Below are 24,076 nucleotides of genomic sequence, written 5' to 3'. Positions count from 1 at the left end.
GGTCCGACTGTGCAGTCGGGTTCCGGCAGGACCAGGCCTTGGGCTACACCCGGGCGTGCCCGGGAAGTTAGCCCAGAGGGAGCGGACCACGGAAACCTTCCTGATCCCTGGGCTTTCAGGTGGAAACTACCAAGAACACTGAAAAGTAACAGTTAAATTCCAGAATACAAAATCTCTGACCCAGAGACACAGGCTGCGCTCCTGGAGCCTGAGGTGTGGGTTCAACCCGGTAGAAAGGAAGCAAGACAGTGGCCTCACGCACCTAGAAGACGGGCTCCAACTCCTCGGGCCCCTGCCAACCTGGTTTTAGTTTTTTTGTTTGTTTTTACAAATTATTGGCGCCCTTGGGGATCCAAGCAGAGATGCCTCAGACGTAGAAATTACCCCTTAAGAGCTCTTCGACTGAAACACGGAACATCTGAGTGCAAAGCATTCGATGTGCAGCAACAGGAACTGCTTGTGTGGAAATCCGCGTTTTAGCCCAACTCTGAGTCGTGTCCAGTAATTAGTTACATTTTCGTCAAGAACTAAGAACGTAAGTGCGTCTAGGCCCTGAGGTCCACACCGACAACATCCAGTAGGGGGGCGGCGCCAAGGCCCGAGGACACACCAGCTCTCCTAGAAGCCACCGGCTCCGCGTGCACTACGCCGCACGCTCACGCTCACGCACACCTTGCCACGCCCAGCCTGGGGCCCGGCAGTCTCCAGCACACGGGCCGTGCCCGACCAGTAGCTCAGCAGACACGGGGGCTGCCCTTCCCTCGTGGGGAAAGGGCAATACAGCCCAACGCCTCAGCGTGGCCTCCTCCGCGGGCTGCACCCCCGCCGACTGCAGGCCCAGGAAACACGGGCCGCGCGGCTCTCGGCCCCTGCCGGCTCGGGGCCCTGGGCCTGGGATCCAGGACGGCCTGGGGCCCTGGAACGGCACACGCCAAGGCTCACACGTGCAGCCACGGGCCTCTCTGGATATAAAGGCAACGGCTTTCCCAGGAGTCTCAAAGCGGCCCCGATGTCTGCAGGCGGCCAAGCCCTGCCCTTCTCTTCCTGGGGCCCACCCCCGCCTCCCCTGCGTCCCTCCGCTCCGCGCCCTGCGCCGTCCTTCGTTGGGGGGCCACGCGGCCACCCTCCGACTTCACCTGCTCGAAGCCGTCCTGAGCTCGCCCCTGGAGCACGTTCCCAAAGCAGACCCCATCACGACCTCTCCTGGGTCTTCTACGGGACCCGTGTCCCGGCCGTGTAACCGCAGGCCGTGTCCGCGGCCTTCCCTTCGGGCCTTTCCCCGAAGCCTGCCCCAACCTCCCCACGGCCGAGCCCCAGGCCGCCCCACTCTGTCCGCTCCGATTCAAGTCAACTCTTCCTCCGTTTCTCTTCTAAGTCCCCCAAGGAACAGGCCACTTCACACACACAGGACACGCTGCGGGGGAGCACGTAAACACTCGGCCTTTCCATCTCTACTCCACGTGGCGCCCCAGCCCGGCCTCGTCCCCGGCGAACCTTCCCTGAGTGGGTCAGCGAGTCACAGGTCCCGCGCGGCGCACGCAGTAGGAATGCAATACCATGTGCGGGTTGAACGTCTTCAAAAATAGCTGTACTTCATTTAATCTCTCAATTCTCTGAATCCTCACAGCCTAGATATTATTTACAGTTAACAAGAGGGACTCTCCAGAGGAGGGAGGAAAAGAAACTCTCAATTTTCAAGAACCCATTTAAAAAAAAAGATTTTATTTTAAGCAATCTCTACACCCCACATGGGGCTCGAACCCACAGCCCTGAGATCCAGAGTCCCGTGCTCCACCGACAGAGCCAGCCCGGCGCCCCTCGGAACCCATTATTAACAAATTTCACTCCTCGGGAGACACTTCTGCGCCCTCAGTAACAACAGAGAGGGGCCCAGCGGAAAACTTTCTTGAAAAAAGCTGGATTTACTTCAGATACTAAACAGAAACATTGTTGAAGAAACTCATTTAATGGAAGATCAAAGTCTCAGACTAATTCCGAGATCCGACTTAGTCTCTCCCAGTTGCACAATTCACCATTTTGCCAGGAAAAGTACCCAAACATCTCTAACTACATTAATTCATTGGAAACGCTAGCCATGGAGCCGCTGCAGAAATTCCGCCAAATGTGCTATCGCTGCCTTAGATTTTCTCAAGATAGGCTTCCTGGTTCCCTCAGGTTTGGGTTGAAAAAGCCCGGCCCTCGGGCCGATACGACACGCGAAGGCAGGACGAGCAGCCGCGGGACAGAGCTGCCAACGCTCTCGCCCACTCAGGCCTCGGGGACCCGTCGTGAAACAGCTGCACGCACCGTCCGCGGGCCCCGGGCGGAAAAACAAGCAATACGTGTTGACTGAATCGCAGCCTTGATGCTTGCGGTAGGAATCGGGCAGGAATTCCTAAAGGATGGGAAAATCTCACTGAAGACGACCAAACAGGGTCTGAGTTTCCAAGGGCCCGATGCTCAGCCCTGCGGCTGGACCCCCCTGCAGGGCACTATGCACAAGAGGAAGACGGGCCCCGGGGGGACACGGGGCTGAGGCCACCACCCCACGGGCAGCGCAGCGACGCGCTCCAGCAACCAAGAAAACTCAGGCTGCGAATTCCAGGGCAAACAATATCAGCGACGACAGGTATTAACCCCCCCGCTGTCTGGCTCTGCTAGGGCGAAAAAGTCAATATTATAGGTGTCAGATCCAAGCATAGAACTCGGCCCACCACTGAAGCTATCGAAATACGGACTCTTCAGAAGCAGCCAAAGTGAGTAACCCGAAAGCACTTCAGAAACCCTGAGAAACAAGGGAGACCGATGGTAAAGGGCTGACATTTGGAGGCACCCAACACAAGTCCTCCGAGGAATTCCAAATGGGTCGACACCCAAAAAATAACTAAGAAATGGGCAGAAGACATGAAAGGATATTTCTCCAAAGAAGGCCTACCGATGGCCAACGGACACGTGAACAATTGCTCAACGTCCCTCATCGTCAGGGAAATAGACGTCAAAACCACCGTGAGATCCCACCTCCTACCAGTGAGCATGGCTAAACACAAGACGGGAAACGACAGATGCTGGCGAAGACGTGGAGAAAGGGGAAGCCTCTGCACTGTTGGTGGGAACGCGAACTGGTGCAGCCGCTCTGGGGAACAGTGTGGAGGTTCCTCAGAAAGTCAGAAGTATGACTACCCTGTGACCCAGCAAACGCACCACTGGTATTTATCCAAAGGCTACGAAAGTGCCGAGTCAAAGGGACACACGCACCCCAATGTTTAGAGCAGCACTATCGACAACAGGCACGTTACGGAAGGAGCCTGGACGTCTACCAACTGATGAATGGATACAGACGAGGTGGCAGACAGACAGACGCGATGGATATTACCCAGCCATCAAACAAGAATGAAATCTTGCCATTTGCAATGATGTGGACAGGACCAGAGAGTGTTTTGCTAAGTAAAATAAGTCAGAGAAAGGAAAACATAGGATTTCACTCATATGTGGAATTGAATAAACAAAACAGAGGAACAGAAGGGAAGGGAAGGGAAGGAAAAAGAAGATAAAAACAGAAAGGGAGGCAAACCATAGAGGCTCCTAACTACAGAGAACAAACAGGGCTGCTGGAGGGAGGTGGCAGGGACGGGCCAACCAGACGACAGGCACCTGCGGCGATGGGCACTGGGTATTATATGTGGCAAGTCACTAGATTCTACTCATGAAACCAATAGTACACTAGGTGTTAACTAGCTTGAACAGATTTTATCCTTTTTCTTAAAATTTGTATTTGAGCGAGAGCAAGCGATTGCACATGAGACGGGGAGAGGGGCAGTAGGAGACGGAGCAGCAGTCTCCCCCGGGCAGAAGCCTGATGGGGGGCTCAATCCCACGACCTCAGCATCATGGCCTGACCCCAAGGCAGACGCTTAACCAACTAAGCCACCCAGGAGCCCCTTAAATAAAACTTTAAAATTCCAAACGCGAAAGAACCTTGTAATTCAGTCATCCTCACATATTCAAAGATTCTCAGGAAATGAAATAACACGTAAAGGAGTTTAATATAATCGATTTTCTTCATTTTTTCCCCTAACATTTTAGTTATTAGAGAGAGAGAGAGCAAGAACTGGGGGAGGAGCAGAGGGAGAGGGACTAGCAGACTCCACACGTGGAGCCTGATCCCACAATCCTGAGATCATATAACCTGAGCCGAAGAGTTGGATGCTCAACCAACTGAGCCATCCAAGTGCCCGTAATATAATCAATTTTCACTTATTTACCAGTCAAACATCTAGAAACAAAAGGTTTCTAGAATTTGGGCAGGGGGTGGGAGGAGGGTGACAACTTTATTGAAATAAAATTAAAGCATTTAAAGATCTAATTCAATAGTTTTTGGTGTGTTCCAGGAGTTGTGCAATGATCACCACAATCAATTTAGAACATCTTTACCACCTCAACGAGAAACCCTGCACCTTTTAGCAATCACGCACCCCAATCCCCACCCAGGGCTTCTCCCACCCCCAGCCCTAAGCAGCCACTAATCAGCTTCTGGTCCCTATAGATTTGCCTATTACAGGCATTTCATAGAAATAGAATCAGATATTATGTGGTCTCCTGGGACTAACTTCTTGGGCTTAGATAATGTGTTCTCAGCTCATCCATGCTGTTGTGCCCAACGGTACTTCATTCCTTTTTATGGCCAAATAATATTCCATTTTATGGATATAGCACATTTTGTTTACCTGTTCATTAGGTGATGAGACTTAAAAAAAAAAAAAAAAGATTTGAGAGAGTAGAGTGCCCGTGCACATGGGGGGGGGGGGGGGCGAGAGGGAGGGAGAGCATCCCAAGCGGGCTGCACACCCAGCGCAGAGCCCTACGCACGACCCTGCGATCATGACCTGAGCCAAAATCAAGACTCAGCTGCTTAACCAACCGACCCAGGTGCCCGGAGGCTGACTTCCAGAGTGAGTGACTTACGCAGCGAGACGTCGTCGATGATTACAGCTAGGTCTGCCCCGGCACCGTCACCACCACCAGAAGGGGTCACCCACAGAACTCACTACAGAGACACTAGGGTCCCTCCAGTCCGACCTTCCTTACCCGTAAGAGATCCCAAATGACCGCACTCAAAATTAAACCCCCTCCAGGACTCCGCTCACCTTAGCCCCGTGACGGGGAAGGTGAAGCCCAGGGAAGAAAGTCAGTTGAAGGCCACAGCAACCATTAAAAGCCAAGTTAAGGGATCCCTGGGTGGCGCAGCGGTTTGGCGCCTGCCTTTGGCCCAGGGCGCGATCCTGGAGACCCGGGATCGAATCCCACGTCGGGCTCCCGGTGCATGGAGCCTGCTTCTCCCTCTGCCTGTGTCTCTGCCTCTCTCTCTCTATGACTATCATAAATAAAAAATAAAATAAAATAAATAAATGCCAAGTTAAAAGTCAGCTCTAATTCTCCTAACGCCCGTTTTATTTTCACCACTAGGAACTGTCTCTTTAAGCCGTACTCCACGTGATCTTATGGAAATGATGGGTACCGTGTGCCGAGCCTCAGGACACAGAGGTTCCTCTTGGGGAGACAAGAGGCAGAGACCGACCGTCCCTGGGCTCCGAGCATAAGGAACGAGTTAAATCAACCGCGACGTGCCCATCAGGCTAACAGTCTGCAAGGCCTCAGAAATCCGGGTTCAAGAAAAGATGCTCAAAAAAAAAAAAAAAAAGAAAGAAAAGATGCTCATGATGTGCCCTGTGCGCAGGAAAGCAGATCACACCGGCAGCACGCACGCCCAAACAGCTAAGAGGCAGGGGAATTAAAAACCTGGGCATTCTGTTTCTAAAGTACACTTTCTAAAAATAATAATAATAATAATAAAGTGCACTTTCTAAAGTAAATAAAATGCATTTCTGATCTCCTACAATGAGGAGCCACTATTTACACGAGTAGAAAAAAATTTCTTTTCATCATGTTTAGAATTCGCATTGCATGTAAATTGGTATATTCGGGAACATCATGGTCACCAGCAACCCTAGAAAGGGAATGATTTCCTGAGACTTGTGCCACTTTGTGAAGTCTACAGATGTAAAATTCAGGCATAGAAACAAAATATCAAAGCACCTTCCACTGTGATACTCTTTTACCACTGAAGTCAGGAGGGGCAGCTGTGGACTGAAATACAAAGGCAATCAACAAGGACAACTATCCAGAAAGTTACCGGACAGGTTTTATTTATTTTTTTTTAACATTTATTTATTTATGATAGAGAGAGGCCCAGACACAGGAGAAGTAGGCTCCACGCAGGGAGCCCGATGCAGGACTCGATCCCGGGACCCCAGGATCGCGCCCTGGGCCGAAGGCAGGCACCAAACCACTGAGCCTCCCAGGGATCCCCAGTCCGCGAGGTTTTAAACCTCTACTTGAAACCAAGCAAAAAGCCCCAGAAGTCGCCAGTTTGGCACAAGACACCCCACACGGTTGCCCTGGGATTTGGGTTTCTCATTTTTATTTCAGTAGAAGCATTTCGAGGAGTGAAAACTGCAGTTGAGGACATCAAGCAAAATTCCAAGCAGAAATCCGCTCAATGGGGCTATTATCGCCCAGATTCCCGCCACGCACGTCGAACATACATCAGGAGACGTGTATCAGAAGTTGTCAGAGAAATAAAAAATGCTTTTCTAGAAGGAAGAGAGACCACAGACCTAAATACATTAACACGCCGGCTCCATTTAAGCTCTTTCTCAGCCTCCCTGAGTCTCGACTCCGCCTGTCCCGCAGCCACGGTCTCCGAAGCCAGGACTCCGGGCGGCAGGACGGCAGGGCCACCTTGGCAGCGCGGCCGACACCGAGGCCGACGAGATCGAATCTGAGTGAACGGTGTCTTCGGTCTGGGGCTGCGGTGACAGCTTCGGTGCTTGCCACGAGGCACTTCTGGAACTTAATTCTCACACAGGGCATCGTCCCCAGCCAAGACAGGGCCGTATTTTCGGAGGACACAAGGGTGTAGAAAACGGAGCAAGATGCACGCAGCCAGGTAGCGTCTTAGGAATAACGATCTTCCGTCTGTGTTCAGTGACCTTGGCCGCCCGTGGCCAGGAAGGCGGGGTGGGCGTGGGCATGGGCTACAGTCACAGGTGGGGACACACGGACGCAGGGGGACATCGATTCTCTGCTTTCAGAAGAGGACGTCCGGCTCGCGTGTTAATGAGGGGGACATGGCCCACCCACCCGTCGAGGCGGCAGCTGCTCCCAGGGCGCCCCCCTGGCCGCCCCCCCCCCCCCCGGCCCACAGCAGCAGCGGTCTCTCCTTCCTGTTGAGGCAACGACGCAAAGGCTGGCAACTCCATGGGGTCGGGCGGCCTGCAGCTCGCCACGCAGGGGTGCCCCCCCCCCCCCCCAGGTGGAGCTGCGCCTTCGCCAAGGAGGGAGCGCAGGGCCCCGCGGCTGGATGCGCCTCTAGCGGCAGCACCTGGCTCAGGGCCTTGTCAACACAGGGAACTCACGTCGCAGCGCCGTTCTGGCAAGTGTTCTGAGCTCTCAGTCCGCGAAGGCCCTCAAAAACTGCGGCAGGGTCTCGGCCAGGTTTTGTAAAAGTAGCAAAATCCTCATCTGAGCAAATAAACCAGGACAGAATGCACGATTTCCCCTCTTCCAAAATGACTCAAACACTTTGTAAATGGGGGCCCCTGGGTGGCTCAGGGGTGAGCGTGCGCCTCCAGCCCAGGGTGTGATCCCAGGGTGCCAGGATCGAGTCCTGCGTCGGGCTCCCTGCATGGAGCCTGCTGCTCCCTCTGCCTGGGTCTCTGTGTCTCTCATGAATGAATAAATAAAATATTAAAAAAAAAAAAACGAACCTGCGAATAACCTTCAAAGCCTATCAACGGAGCGACACTTGACTCATTCTCCACTGCGGTCATGGTCTAGAAAGTCACAGCCGACACTTGGCCGACACTGAACGGTGGCTCACGTGGGAAACACAGGATGAGGTTTCTGCAACGCCCTGGTCGCATCACTCCCTCAACTGCCAGGCGTGTTCTCACCTGAAGCTCCCTTCCCGACATCTACCGCGCGGCCTTACCCTGGAACCCGCAGCCAACGTCAGGCCCAACAGGGCTCGTCCCACACACGCACCTTCTCCCTAACCACATGTCCGTCCTCTGGAGCTCAGGAGCCCTGGAGAGCACGCAGCACTAAGCTTCGAGGCCACTTTAAAGAGCAAAATCACCAGCAAGAAGCGCAGAAACGCCACCAACATGGCACGACGTGGGCTGTGTAGGACACCGTTACAGCGAGCGCTACGTCAGGGAGCAGAGGGCCGCCTTATTTGGCCTCAGCTGGCAGTCGTGCACCCGAGGACTCAACCTCCACCGCTCCACGACCCCCGGACGACCCCAAAGGCACCACAAGCACTGATCTGAGGGTTAGGGAGACATCTTCTCGCAGAAGCAAGTTGGCACATCCAGGGTCCACACCGAGGACCAACTGTAAATAGTTCACACTAACGACGTTCATTCAACACACGTGACCCGCGAGCCGGATGCCCAAAGCCACACGCACCGACCGGAATACTTCCACCTGTCGGCAGAGATCGCGGCAGACACGGGCACTGGGGCAGCAGGTCTGTGAACTCAAACCGTGAACTGCTTTTGCCCAATGGGCACTGGAGGGACCCACGCAAGTGGGCGCAGCTCTCCTGGGAAGCTGGAGGAGGAAACGCGGACAGAGGGGCCGGACCGTCTCTGTAACCTGTCACCTTCCTTCGGTTTGCGGGCCCCTCACCCGGTGCTCCATGGGGGGACGACCTCACCCGGTGCTCCATGCAGGGGATGACCTCACCCAGTGCCCCACTGGGGGTACGACCTCACCCGATGCTCCATGGGGGGGGACGACTTCACCCGGTGCTCCATGAGGGGGACGGTGACCTCACCCGGTGCTCCATGGGGGGGGGGGGGGGGGATGATGACCTCACCCGGTGCTCCATGGGGGCAATGGTGACCTCACCCGGTGCTCCATGGTGAGGGGGACGACCTCACCCGGTGCTCCACGGGGGGGGGGGGGGGGGGGGACAGTGCCCCAGGGCACGGCCGCCAGGCTCCCGGAAGGGCACAGCCGCAAGCTCACGGGGACTTCCCGGTGGCAGCAGCACTGAGGCCACTTGTGCATGAGGTGACACCACGCGGGGCTGGGCCACCGACCGCGTCGCAGCAGGACGGCCTGACAGTTACAGGCTGTTCGTAGGGAAGGACAGGATGCCCGCGAGGGAGACGGGAGGAAGACAAAGGGCCACATCCTCCTCTCTAGCCAGAGCCCGGGTGTCAGCGGCTCCTCTGAAGGTGGAGCGAGCGGAGGTGGCCCAGTGGCAGGGACAGAGGAGAGCCGCGCGCCCCAGCAGGCATTCCCCGGACACTGACGGCCAGGCCACGCGCCCCGGGGAAGCCGGCGTGCAACAGCTCCGCGCCAGACGCTGCCCGTGACCCGCCAGGACCCGCCCCCGCCCCAGCAGTGGCGCTCTCGGGGCGAGGCAGAGGACGCCACCGGCTCGCTCCGGGTCGGCTGCCGACAGCGCCGCAGGCCCCTGGCGCCGGGTGCACAGCGGCTGTCCCGGTCTTCCCGCGGTCAGGACGCCGCCCTGGGCCAGGGTCTAGCTCCCGCCAAACCCAACCCGGCGGCGGTCACACTGCTGCCAGGTGACCCCTCCGGCAGCAGCCGCGGCCCGGTCGGCACGATCCTCTGCGCCTGGACCTTCTCGGCGCTGCCCTACGTCTTCCGTTCACGCACCCCTAAGCTCAGGGCACAACACAGCAGCGAGCCTGACGGCTTAAGTTCAGCCCCTCAGGACCCCCATCCGAATCACAGCTATTTGATATGGAAATGGGGCACGAGAAAACAGGCACCCCGCCTCAGCCAATGGGGTTTAAAGACCCTCGAGGGCCTGAGAACAGAGAGAATCTTATTTCACACTCGTCTGACACCTCTACCAAATACTCTTTTATCTAAGGTTTAAAAGTAGAATGCGACTTGAAAATTCAGGGCAAAAGTGACATTTCTATCAGCTCAGAGAAAAAGGAACAATTTTCTTCACTGGAAAATGAGAAAGAAGAGTGTGTAGAAAGTATCTTTAGAAAATTTAGGCTCTCAGGGGATCCCTGGGAGGCTCGGTGGGTGAGCACCCACCTCGGGCTCAGGGCGTGACCCCAGGGTCCTGGGATCGAGTTCTGCATTGGGCTCCCTGCATGGAGCCTGCTTCTCCCTCTGCCTGTGTCTCTGCCTCTCTTTCTGTGTCTCTCATGAATAAATAATCTTATATAAGAAAGAAAAAGAAAATTTAGGTTCTCATTTCTAGATGGTGGTAGTAGATTGATCCAGCTTGAGACTGGCCTGTTTCATGAGCTCAGCTCACATGATTCAGCAAAACTGTGTAAGATGCAACTCAAACAACCTGAGGAAACTTCTAGGGGGAAAAAAAAAAAAAAAGCAAGGGGTAACTGGAAGAATGCAAACTAAAATGACTTTCTTACTTTGCTTCCTAGATGCAATGAGGTGGGCCTGCATTCTTGATTTGAAACAAGGACGAAGCTTGTACTGAGCAGAGCTCACATCTCAACCGGATCAAACAGAAGGTCACCGATACACAAGCTAACAAGTTCCCTTTATTGCCGTTATTGGAATTCAGAATAAAGTCCAAATGACTCCACCCATTCCAGGATGGAGCTGGAGCCAAACAAAACTTCAACAGCAGTTTCTTGGGGGGCTCGGGTGGTCGCGACCGTCACCGTATTTTCTCACGTGAACTAGCTGCTTAAGGGTCACGGTTTTGCACTGCACGGCGGTTGTCTGCCCTGATTATGAAAATGCTAGCGCTTCCATCAGGCCCAGAAACAGAACAGTGCAACGTCCTGTGTAAGAATCCGTAAGGGGAAACCCCCCTACAACAGAGTAGAGGCCAGAAGGGAGCTTTCGGAGGCACCAGTCCACGTGGATGCCAAGGACAGACCTCAACAGAGGAGCTGTCAACGGGACCAACTACAGGACCAACAGGAAAAAACGCACACTGCGGGATCCCTGGGTGGCTCAGCGGTTTGGCACCTGCCTTTGGCCCAGGGCGCAAGCCCTGGAGTCCCAGGATGGAGTCTTGCGTCGGGCTCCAGCATGGAGCCTGCTTCTCCCTCCTCCTGTGTCTCTGCCTCTCTCTCTATCATAAATAAATAAATAAATAAATCTTTAAAAAAAAAAAAAACAACACTGTGCCTCCTACGAGAAAGCCACTATCTCGGCAAGAGACCGTTGTCACCTCAAACTCCTGCCTTTCTCCAATGGGACTTACGGTCAAAACAACCCTAACCCAATTTCCTCCTCCTCCATAAAATAACGTTCCTCTCCTCTGCTTGTTGGACTTGCCTATGGATTTGCTGTAGCCTGCACGTCCCAAACTATAATTCTCTGCTAACCCCATATAAACCCATTTTTGCTGGTAAAATGACTGGTTTTAAGCTTAACAACTGAAATATCAGACTTTTTTTTTCTAGATAGCACAAAATATACAGGGGCCAGGAATCAGGACAAAAATACCAATTAGAGGGTGTGTACAATGGAAAGGAAACACTGGAAACTTTTTTTTTAGGGTTCGGTAAGTACCATGTTAGGGGGACGGTAGCCCCGGCCACCAACAATTCTATTCCGGGTGCGCTTCGAGTTTTGTGATGCTTCGAGTAAAGCGCCACTGGAGTCCGTAACCCGGCCCCGCAAGTCAGAACTCGAGTGAAGTGAAATAGGACAGGTGCCTAACCTAACCACGTTAGGGGACGTGCTGACCTGACCGCCACGGCTCGACTGCGCTCAGCAGCATCATTTAAGATCCACAAACGGCCCAAACAGGGAGCACTTGAGCTTGTGTGACCGGCACGGCCGTCCAGGCTTAAGTCACCCCACCAGCAAGCCGCAAAATCCTCATTCACTCCAGGTCTCGTGCCTGAGACTGTATGCAGAGCCAGTCGGCGAAGTGCCTGTCCTGGTCCTGGGCGCCTCTTCTACGCTCAGCTTCTGGGGGCGCGCAAGCTTCCCAGCAAAGAGCTGAGCAGGAGCAGAGCGGCCGGCGTGGCCCCGAGGCCCGCGACCGAGGCCCGCGACCCGGAGGAGCGAGCCCCAGCGTCCTGCGGGCAGCCCGAGGGAGGAGCACCTGCTGCTGGATTCTGGGGAGCACGCTCACGCACACGGAGTCCCTGAGCACTCAGGAACAGAGCGGAGTCCGTGTATCTGTACTTTCTGGGTGATGACTTTCAGCCACACTAGTTACCTTGTCCAGACTCCGCAGCTTCCCCAAAATGCTCTACGACTCCACCCTTAACATGGCACACGGCGCACGTGGCACGTGCAGACCTTGCCTTCCAAGCCCCACAACCGTCACCTCCAGGTGTGTCTCCTGCCCCAGGCAGTCGACTCCTCAAAGGTGCAGATGAGGAGGCTTTTTCCACCTTTGTGGCCCAGTGTCCTCAGTGCCTGGCTTGCAGCAGACACACCATTTGGTGAATGAATGAATGACTGGGATTCTTTGATTTCTGCATACTAAAAATACACAAGGGCAGCCTGGGTGGCTCAGAGGTTTAGTGTCTGCCTCCAGCCCAGGGCGTGATCCTAGAGACCCGGGATCGAGTCCAACATCAGGCTCCCTGCATGGAGCCTGCTTCTCCCTCTGCCTGTGTCTCTGCCTCTCATGAATAAATAAAAATAAAATATTCTTAAAATAAATAAAAATACACAAGCCCTGACATCAAGCCTACTAACCCACGCAAGATACTAATGGTTGCTCCCGGCCAAGGCAGCCCAAGTCTGCGGGCCGTCGCCGAGTGCCTATGGCCTTCGAGCTGGAACAACACGGCCATTTAACGGGGGACATTAAAAAAAAAAAAACAACACAAAGGTTGAGAGTTGACTGAAAGAGCCTTCAGAAAGCCCTCAGAGGACAACTGTCACTAGAAAAAAGCCAATTTGATCACAAGCTTACTCGGCCTTTACTATTTTAACAGTGGACAGTGGGTTATTCATCCAGTTCTTATTTTATCTTTGATTTTTTTTTTTTTTTTTAAGGATATATATAGTCACTGTTGGTTCTGGGTCGACAGTAACGGAATCCAGACAGGTTGAAAAGATCTTGCACTTACCCTCACAGGGCTTTCAGTTTACTCCGAGCCATTACGTCTCTATTTATCATATTTATATTGTATCTGAAACTGGGACTCAAAGCAGCACGTTAGGAGCAGCTTTAAGGTCAGCAAGGTTGACTTCAGCCCCCGTGCCTTCCAGAAATGTGTGTTCTCGGGCCCTTAACCCCTCTGAGTTCCCACACGAACGCCCCTCCTTCCAGGAATCCCACGCTGCGGCAGCGGTTAAGGAAACGCACAGTCAGCGCCGACCTCCTACGCGCACATCAAACCCACCCTTAAACCTCACGGCTGCCCCAAGACTCTCTTAAATTCATGCACACGCACCAAAGAAACGCATCCGCTATCGTGGATTCGAAGGCTCCCCCAAGCGGAGGACGGGGAGGACGGGGGGGGAGCGGGGGGAGACGCCGCCGCCTCCTCCAGGCTTCCCCCAGACAAGCTCTAAGCCGACCAGAGGAGGCATCGCCTCACTCTCCGCCTCGTTGTCCCCAGGGCCCCTGAGGTCTGGGACAGCCGCGTTCACGCCCCGTGTACCCCGTTCATGTCTGGCCACCCGGCCCCAGGCCCCGTTGTCCTCTCCCACCACTAGATCACCAACTACTCGACGGCAGGGACAGACGGCCTCACGCGCCCTGCATCCCACGACCCTGCTGGCGACCCTGCTGGCACGCGGCCGGCCCCGCCGACGCTCCTGGGCTCCGACTGAAGGACGGGCCCCGCCAAGCAGCGGACAAGTGAGCAGAACTGAATGACGTAGAGGAAAAGGCACAGCCCAGCCCCGCGTGCGACCAAGCCATGTGGCTCTGCCTCCTGTTCCGAGGAAACTTCCCGGACGCTCGAGGTCTGGGACGGCAGCTGCCCCCGACGCTGCGGCTCAGCAGGCCTGCCATCCCGCTGATGCTGGATCGGGACGGATCACAGCCACGGCGCCCACGGGGGAATTCAGTCCCGAGGGCACGTGGACCCTGGAGAACAAAGCACACGCGGTGAGGAACACCTGACAGGTAATCCAGGGAGGTACACGGAGTAGGAGGGATCCGGCTGCTCCCGCCATGCAGCCCGGGTGCAGGCCGTGCCCCCATCGCTTGGCACCGGCCACCCGGCACACGGAGCCCCCGGAGCTCAGCGCCGCCCTCAGAGGCCGCGGCCCGGCCCGCTTACTGCGAGGTCCCTGGGGCTCTGGCCCCGAGACGGCCGGTCCCGGCCCTCGGCCCTCCCAGGGGACTCCGGGCCCCACAGCCTCACGCCACCTGCCTCAATTACTCACGATCTTGGAATCAGCAAAGGCGCTCGGGAATCGCCGAGCAAGCAGCCAGACCCCCAAGCGCCTGGAGCAGGGGCGCTGCTGCCCAACCCTTGCCTGACCCCACAGAGAACATCACAGGCGTGTCCCACTCAGGGACGCTCCCACTACGGGACCAAGTCAGGGACCGCGGGGCTGGTGACGGGAGAAGCGCCAACCCCGGGCCATCTGCCCGCCACGGCCTCCGTCAGGAGCCCACTCGCCCTCTGAGCACAGTATCCCCGGGCACCTTGCGGTGGCAAGTGACCCGGGGAGCCGGGACGACTAGGGGCCCATTACACGCCATCACTCCATGAACGCCCCCACTGTCCCCTCTGCAGTGTCAGCCCAGCGAGCGCCAGGGCGGCTCCCCCTGGGCCAGGCATCGAGGCCGCCAAGTCGTGCGCCTGCCCCAGGAGCCACGATGGCAGCGGGCAAGTCGGACCCGCCCGGCAGGAGCGCGACAAACCGTGCAAGGCTGCCACGAGCCTCGCGTCCTCCCACGGCCAGGCCTCTGCAGGCCGGAACTCGGTCGGGGGCCCGATGAGCCCGACAGAGAACCCCTACTGTCCCACAGTAGGAAGATCAAACCAGGTAGAGTGGCTTCCCACGGCCCCGGGTGACGCGGGCCTGCAAGGACACAGAGGAGGTGGGGCTCCAGAACACCTCGGAGGCCCGGAATCCCAGGCGGAGAGGAGCCTGGGGAGCACCTGCCATGCTGGGGAGCACCTCGAGCCAAGGTGTGACAGTGGGGGGGTGGGTCCTGGGGGCAGGGACCAAGCGAGGAGACAGGAGAGGAGAGGTGTCTGGACAGGCCGCGGACAGCCTCGAGGAGAGGGCTGGGAGGGTCGGAGGTTAGGACAATGGGGGGACCCCAACGACAAACACAGCAGAAGAGCCTCCCAAGTGGGACTGATGGTCTGGAATACCGTGACGGGGCTTTGAGGGGAAACTGAGGCACAGGGTGAAACCCACAATCTTATACCTTTTGTGGGGCTTTTAAAGATTTTATTTATTTACTCACAAGACACAGAGAGAGGCAGAGACACAGGCAGAGGGAGAAGCAGGCTCCCCGCATGCGGGACTCGATCCCGGGACTCCGGGGTCACACCCTGGGCTGACGGCAGATGCTCCACCACTGAGCCACCCGGGCCCCCAATCTTATATCTTTTAATACTTCAAAAGCACCCAGAGGAAAGACGGTGAAGGCTGAGGCCAGAACGTGGGCCCGGGGCAACGACGGCGGCCCGTCTGCGGGGACGGCGGCGAGGAGCGCAGGCCGAGCTGTGGCGCCCTCTGCTAGGCCACAAGGCCACAGGCCGTCCTCCCGGCGGGACGGACACCGAGCTATCACACGCGGGGTCCGAAGGAGCGGGGGTCTAGAGCCACAGGAGGACGCCGAGGCCGGGCCTTCGGGACGGGCGGGCCTCTCCGGGCCTCTGGGGCCGAGAAACCTCCCGAGGGAGGAAAGGAAAGCTCCCGTCCACAGTGTCGCAAGGGGGGGCTCCAGGCAGGCCCCAGGCCCCTGGGGCCATTCAGGAGGGGCTGCGGCCAGCCAGGCGGACCACGGGCGGGGAGCACGGACACTCGAGGGGACCCCGGCCCGGGCGACAGCAGCTGTTCAGCCCGCGACGTGTGGGCCAAGCTCTCGGTGGGCCACTTCCGCGCCTACCGGCCCCAACAGAAAGACTCCCGAAAGCGGGATTCGGAGCCGGCAGCCTCCAGCTCCACCAGAGCAGCTTTCCAACTCCTCGGCCGCGGCCACAAAGCCTCGGCCGGGCCACAAAGCACCGAAGCCCGGCCACCCGGCGTGAAAGCAGCTCAACGGGGTCCCGGAAAGTCACAGACCGCCCGGACAGTCCCAAAGCAAATGCTTTCTAGAAAACCAGCGAGTACGAAACTCAAAACTCCTGGTGGGAAGGGGCTCGGAGAGGCAAGCGAGGGGTGCCACGAACCCAGCCGGCGGCCCCACGGTCCCCGGTCCCCACGGCCCCAGTAGCCAGCAACGGGATGATGCCCGGGTGGTAAGGCCCTGGGGCCCCCCGAGTCCAGGCTCCTAACATCCTGGTCCTTGGGCTTCTGGACCGAACCGGCCCCCGAGCTTCACCAGGCATCAGTCCTTGGGGACAGCGAGTCCCAGTCACTCAAGACAGCCAGCAGTCACTAAGATGTGGTTTCCTCGAAGAGCCGTGAAGGCTGACAGCGCCGGGGATGGAGAGGGCCGGGGGCGCAGCCAGCTCACAGCTGTTCACCCGATCCACCCCCTTGGCACGCGGGCCCCCACCCCCCGGCCTCCCCAAGAGGACATGGGGCGGCACAGACCTGAGCAATCATGCTGGGCCCGTGGAGCCAATCTGTGTCCTATCACCTTCTCCTTAGGTATCCTACTGCGTCCTCCTGCACCACAAAGGATTTCCCGAAGGGTAGATGGAAAGACCTTCCATCTTTCTGCCACCGCGAAGCAGTCATCCTCTTTGCCGTCCCCCATAGAAATAAAAATAAAACTCCATTGTTACTTAGTATTCCCATCTAAATCCAAGCCTTCCCTCGCCCTGTTCCCAATGACTGCAAAGTTTCATCTGGTCATAAACTCAACTACCTACGTTTCCTTGAAAGATTTATTTATACTTCTAGCTGGAAACGAGACAATAATTGCTTCTATCCTCTCAATTCAAAAGACCACATGCACCGTCCTCAAATCCCATACCACGAACGCTGAAGATTATGAATAAGAGGAATGTCTATTTGCTCCCGACTACTAAAGGAGTAACTAGACTCTTCCACGGAGAACAATCAGCTCATTCTTGACCTACCATCCTATTTATCTTTCTATTCTCAAAGCTAATTGCTTCTATAAGCACGCCAATTTGCCCTGATTATAGGATTCTTAATAAATGAATGTTGTTTACATTTCACAAGTGTATTTGAATTTCGCTCCGGGAAGCCAAGCTCATCAAGTCTTTGTAAGTGGTAAAACCAGAGATCAAAGCAAAAGGCCTGCATTGAACCAACAAACAATTAGGCTTGAGAATAGAGGCCTAAGCAAAAAATACAATTGATTTATTGATTTTCCTACCCCAGAAGTACACCTCAGGGTCACTGCTCACGCTCGGGCTGTATGCAGAACTTGCTCTGCAGATCTCCACCCTGATTACTTGACGATCGTTTCCCAGTTAATAAGTCTAACATTCAACAGGCTTTGATCCATTTCTTCCGTATTTCTCATCTTGGTGCTGTTGGTTGAATCAATCTTTAAGAGGTTTTTTTGTTTTACCAAACCCTTCCTCATTGTGCCTAATCTCCACACCATTTTTGGTTCCTTTTAAACAATTCCTTTCCAAAAAATTAAAATTAAAAAAAATTAAAGATAAACAATTCCTTTCCTACTCTACCCATCTGACCGACCCAGGCAGGTATACTTCTCGAGGCTCCCGGGTGATGCGGCCTCGTGCGAAGACGACGGTTTCGGCTTGTCAATCCCGTCATTATCCCGCCTTTGATAAAGTGTTCAGCCAAACTTCCATGGGGGGGGGGTGCGGAGGGGGAAGGAAAACAAGGCGAATAAGTCAGGTTCATGAGCAAATCCTCAATGCAGGGCAGGCCCTTCAGGTACAGGCACACTTTAGTGCCCAACACCGGGCACAGAGCCAAAACGCCCACAGCCCGACACCTTCCCCAAGCCAAGGAGCTCTAGTGTGAGCCAGGCAGGGGAACCATCTACGCCCAGGCCAGGCTAGAGGGATTGTCTCTGGCAACAGAGGGCAGGGTTTCAATGCCTCAAAGTCTCAGGTCCCGAGGCAGCGGGGAGAGGGGCTCACGCACAGCAACCTGTCCTCACACAACAACGTGGACGAGGCTCCGTGAATCCAGTCACTCAGGTCGGTTACAGGAACACCAAAAACTGCGGCGAGAGGAACCCGGGGCGGGTCCTCCCAACTACAGAACGTGGGATAAGGTGACCGTGCGTGAGCTCCGCCACCGGGCAAGGGATTTTCGTTTTGTGGGTTTTGTCAGTTTGTTTTTTAAGACGGTGAAAAGAACAAACACTCCTACTGTTGACAAGTGCCCTTCAGGCTCAAGGGGGGACCCCCGCATCCTGGACCTTCGCTGCATCACAGCTCTCCCGCCGTCCGGCTCTCCAGCGGCAACCGCACACTCCTTGGTGGTGTGCCGAGAGACAGGCTTCTGGAAGAGGACAGAGTAAGTGGAAAGAGGAAGACCACCGGCAGTGTGAGCAGACCCATCTTAGAGGAGGAATGAGGGATGCGCCATCTGCAGTACTCGGTAGATCAGAGCTAACAGGTGCACGCGGCCTCCCTATGGAGACCAGTCCTTGTGGCCGGGAAAGGGAAGAGGGAAGAAACAGCCCACGTTTTATTTTATTTTAAAGATTTTATTTATTTATTCATGAGAGAAAGAGGAGACTCCCAGATACCAGCACCTTCTTGCAGAGTCCCGATGATCATCTAGAATCAGGGCTTCTGCCGTCGGCCACTTTCGTGGCACCTCTTTACTTGCTTAAATAGAAGGAAGCTCACTGCGCCTTGCCCTTTTGCCCCAGGCCCCAAGCAACAGCTTTTATGAAGTCAAATAAATTTCCGGGGGGGGGACAAAAAGCCATGAGCCTACACTTATTTTTTTTTCTTGAGCCCAGGAGGAAGCTACACGGGGAACCCTTCCCCAGATGCAAGGACTCTAGGTCTAGTACCTGCAGGTGGCCAGCTCACCTCAAGGAGGGGACCATTCAAGCCAGTATTGCACCAGCGGTGTCTTGGTTTTGCAAATAACTTCTAATCGCCAACATTTTTCTTACAGCTTCTGTGCGTGACTCGAACGAGAGCTCACTGCTGGCCTGACACCTCGAAATGGTAAATGATACTTTTCCTTAAGCTTATGTAACTTTCAGTCACCGACCCTGGAAGCTCTGCTCTCCGGACCGCAGCAGAATGCAGCTACGCACTTTCTGCACAAAGCTCTCCAAAATGCAAAGTCGGCTAATGGAACACGGTGTGGTATGTTCTGGAAATTTTACACTGTCAAGTGCTATGACCTAAAAAAAAAAAATCTCTGAGCAATCTCGTAACAGTTCTATCCAATTTTATTCCGATTTACAGAAGAAGAAAATCAAGGACCAGAGGAAGAGCTTAACTTGCTCAACCTAGTGCAGCTGATATATTCTAGCACCTAGGCCTCCTGCCTCCCAGGCCAGGGCTATTTGCTAAATGAGAGGCCACAAGCAAAAGTAATTCTTATCACCTAAGGATGTAAGGGTACGCATACCTTTTCTTCCCAAAAAGTCATCAGTTTGTGTTGCTGCCAGTCTCCGTCTGTAGCCAAACATTCATATTCGGAATGAATGTGGTCTACTTCTTTGGTCTACTTCTATGCTAAGATATCCAAATATATTGGCATTACGGGGGGTGGAATGCACCCCAATAAGAAGCATATATTCCCAGGTTTGGTGAAATAGAGCGGCTCAGGGATTAGTACCTAGGAGGAGACTGAAAGGGCTCTAAATCCCAACACCCGCCACCCACCCTTCTCTACCTCCTTTCCCTAACAGGAGAAAGGACGTGAGACAAATCGGCAAGCATCTGTGGATGACCTAACCACACTCTCACCCATCCATCTGCTCGGCAGACCTCATGGCAAAGGCTCTTCTTGGAAATGGTTAAAAGGGAACACCTTGCAGAGGGAAATAAATGTTGAAACTTGACTTTCCTTGTCCTTTCACAAGTAATTACATTTGGAGTACATGCATCGTACTGACAGACTGTCTCTTTCTTTCCTCTGATTTGGAAATCCTAAACTCCGGACCAGGTCTACCCGAGTAGAAAAACCTGAAGAGCACACTTTTAGACCGAATCACTAACGCCATGCCCGAAAAACAGAACAGCACAGTGAAGATGCCAAAAGGTCTCACCTTAAAACAAACAAACAAACAAAAAAAGGTCTCACCTTGAATGTGAAACGTCAAGCACTTCTAAGATATTTTTGCCAATTTTATAGTTTGAAACTAGCATTTATTAGATTAAGGGATTTTTTTTTTTAAAACAGTTTTACTGCTAGCTCCAGGCATATGTTTTTCTCCTTCCCAGTTCAAGGGCCTCAGGAAGTACAACACATAATATGTGGGGTGTGGACAGAGATCCAAATCTGAGTTAAAAATCCTCCTAGATCGGCCATTCAACAACTGTATGACTTTGGCAACTTAGGTAATTTTACTTCCTAGAATCACTGTGAGGATTAAATGAATATGTAAACATAAAGTATACACTCATCGTAGGTTCTCAGAAAACGTTCCCACTTCTTCCTAAAGCAGAATCACTACATTCAACCTCAGGGCAAGGAGGGGAAAAAAACGGAAGAAATCGACTCAAATTAATCGCACACCAAAGAAGTTCCCAGTATCAAACATACGAGAATACTGCCCTAAACCATCACTTTCTAACCGGTCTTCTTCAGTCTGTTTGCGAATCAGCCTGATATCTGATATACCAGCTCGTACAGAGAGCTCAAAATTACCCTTTCCTCTGACATTCAAACAAAGAATCCTCAGGACAGCTCCTTGACAAAGGCATTAGGGGGCTTACATTCTAGATGTAGACAATGACTTCAAGCCAAAAATCAGTGAATGGATGGAAAGTCTAACATAGAAAGAAGCATTCTTGGACAGAGACCACCACTGATTCACCTGCCCCAAAATAAACTTCATAGCATCATCTCTGAAAATAAAGGACACGGGCTGTGTGTGTTCCCAATATTTAGGCAACGTTTAACACCATGGAGAACCACGTGGATGTTTAATTATAAATGTGTAGGACCCCAAAAAGTAGACACGCCAATGTTACCTGTAAAATATGTGACATGTATACACCCTAAAGGAATAAAACTAGATGACTGAATTATAATTTGTGAAATACTTCCACCAAATAATGTAACAAAAACAATCACCCATGTGTGTGCAAAGGCGCAGGCCCTTAGAGCTCAACCTGAAAGGTAGGTAGAAGGATGCAAATAGTTAAATGTATACAAGGCGTCAGGGGTGTTTTCCCACAAATGTGTTCTCTAACTATTACAAGTTTAGGAAGACGGAGAGTCTCTTTAGGAAGATTAAGCTCCTAAGATTTGGAACCGATTTGTACTAGTCTTTAATTACAGAAGTTTGGCAATTCAAATGTATTTGAAAAAAATTTTTCCCCGTAAATAAAAGTACTACTTTTTAGAGTTTACCCGTGCACTGATTTCAATTCTGTAATCTTTTACCCTCTCTTTTCCATTTGTATCAATTGATTTTTTAGATTTATACCACTTAACCCATTTAGAGTGATGAATGGGTCGGGGAACAGTCACTGAGTAGGTCTGGTCTCAAGATTTCCCAGAAATAGATGGAGCTCTGTCATTTTAATTTTTACTTCCTCTTTCCCAACGCTTTAAATATTCTAGAGCTGGAGGGTGGAACTGTTTTCCATGCCCTAAATGTCTCATTAATTATGGATGTAAGCCACGCTGACAACGGGGTGCTTGTACGCTTTCCTGTACGGTACTACTATCTGGTTTTCCTCCCCAAACATCTCCGTGATGTTCATCAGATACGGAAATAAAGCTAACGTCAGTAATGCCAACACGATCCCTGTTGCCCCGGGGTGAAGGATTTCTCCGCTTTAAAACTTGCCACCTAAAGTCTGTCCTTGTAGCCTGATCTCTAGACTACCATGGTTTGGGTTGATCTCTTAATGCATTTGTGAGAAAAGCAAAGTTGAGGGTGTCACATGGACAAGCGCCCTCACCCTGGACTTGCGTCGGCCCTATACAGGGCTCCTTTAGGCTCTTGGAGGTCTCCAAAGAGCAGCTGGGGCCGACTGGGGACAGTCACCGTCCGCAGCACATGGACGTCCAAGGGCATCACTCACCAGAGTGCCCCCGAGCTGAGGCTTTCCCAACAGCTTGGTCTCCATTCAACGAAGGTCAGCCTGATACTTGTGTGTGTGTGTTGTTTATTTTGAGAGACTCACAAAGTCATAAACAATTAAGAGCCGCATCCCGTAACCGCGTGTGACCTGCGGGAGGGCCAAAGTAGCCACAACCACCCGCCCCCGCCCCAGCGGGCTTGTGATGGAGAATCACGACCGTGTGCACACGGCGTCGTGCCGGCGACTCTCGGTACAGACCCGCCGTGTAACGCGGACGCGTTTTTCTACAGGTGAGGCCGCTTCGCCGGGGGTCGCCGGGGGTCGCCGGGGGTCCCTGGGAGCTCCAGGCCGCGGCCCGGTCCGGCAGGTCCTGAGCCCTCCGCGCCCGGGCGCACACACGCGCGCACACACCCCCGTGCACGCACCCGAGTACACGCGCGCCCCGCGGGGAGGCACGCCGGGAGCCCGAGCCCCGGGCAGGAGGGGAGAACCGCGCGCTGGGACGGAGGGCCCCGAGCGGAGGTGCTGGTGCCCGGCCCGGGGGGCCCGGGGGGCCCGGGGGGCGGCCCTCCTGCCCCTCCTGCCCCTCCTGCCCCCAGGCCCGGGCGGGGACCCACAGGAGCGAGGGGCGGGGCGCGGTCCGGGGCCCCCAGCACCCCGGGCGGCCCCCGAGCTCGCAGGTGTGCGGACCGCGGGGGGGCGGGGAGGGCGGGGGGCGGCCGGGTCCCGGCGCCGCGAGAGCTCAGCACCCGGGCGGGCCGCGGCCTCCCCCGCCCCCGCCCCCCCCGCCCGCAGCCCCCGGCCGCTCCGCACGGGCGCGCGCTGTGCCGGGACTCGGGGGTTTTCCGAACAAAAAGCCCGAGCGCCCCCCCCGCGCCCCGGGCACACGCGCGGACCCGCTGCTCCCGCCAGACAATGGGCCCCGCGCGGCCCGGCCGCACCCCGGCCGCACCCCGACCGCGGAGGGCTCCCCGGGGGGAGGGGGAGGGGGACGGGGAGGGGGACGGGGCGGGAACGCGCGGACACGCGGGGACACTCACCAGCACGACGGCGAAGCGCTCCTCCAGCTCCCCCGGCTCCGGCATCGGCAGCTTGAGGGGCGCGCTGTGTGCCCGCGGGTCGCCCTGCGGCGAGTCCAGGCTCCCCGCGTTGCCCATGGCGCCGCCCCCGCCCCCGCCCCCGCCCGCCGCGCAGCTCCCGGCCCCCGCCCCGGCCCCCGCCCCGGCCCCGGCCCCGGCTCCTAGCAGCGCCCCGCGCCCAGCCGCCCGCCGGCCGCCCTCATGCCCTCGGCCGCCGCCGCGCCGCCCCGGACGCCTCGCCCCGGGCGGGCTCCTCAGGGCGCCGGGCGCCCCCCGGCATGCTGCGCCGCCGCCCCCGCCGCCCCCGCCGCCCCCGCCGCTCCCGCCGCCGCTCCCGCCGCCGCCGCTCCCGCCGCCCACACCCGGGCCCACGGCCGGCGGCCGCCACGCTCGTCCCGCAGCCCCGCGACCAGACAAATGCGGCCCGGCGCTCGCGACACAATGCGCCCTCGCCCGCCCCGCCCCGCCGCCGGCCACGCCCACCGCACGGCCACGCCCCCGCTGGCCACGCCCACCGCCCGCCCTGGCCCCGCCCCCGCCAGGCCCCGCCCACGGCCCCGGCCACGCCCACGCCCCGCCCCGCCCCCGGCCCCGCCGACTGCCGGGACGCGTAGTTTCCGTCCGGGGTCCGCCGAGGAACCGCATCCGCCCCGGCTGGAGGCGCCCCGG

At 55.7% G+C, this 24,076-nt stretch overlaps 1 protein-coding gene across 12 annotated transcripts in view; it reads right to left on the bottom strand.

The window, feature by feature from the left end:
* The window catches only part of FMNL2 (formin like 2), a 262,254-nt gene extending 238,733 nt beyond the window's left edge, over positions 1-23,521 (bottom strand). For 11 of the 12 annotated variants that reach the window (XM_077861747.1, XM_077861745.1, XM_077861750.1 and 8 more), the window contains exon 1: positions 23,369-23,521. In XM_077861747.1, coding sequence (XP_077717873.1) covers positions 23,369-23,485 — 117 coding nt within the window. In that variant the 5' untranslated portion in view covers positions 23,486-23,521. Of the gene's footprint in view, positions 1-22,328; positions 22,389-23,368 lie in introns of those variants that run through there. The other variant, XM_077861743.1, reaches the window with a different exon arrangement.
* Between the last annotated feature and the right edge of the window lie 555 nt (positions 23,522-24,076).

This window comes from Canis aureus, chromosome 20, assembly GCF_053574225.1.
Source record: "Canis aureus isolate CA01 chromosome 20, VMU_Caureus_v.1.0, whole genome shotgun sequence".
In the NCBI taxonomy this organism is placed as follows: Eukaryota; Metazoa; Chordata; class Mammalia; order Carnivora; family Canidae; genus Canis; species Canis aureus.
This window is presented reverse-complemented; position numbering and strand designations above follow the sequence as displayed.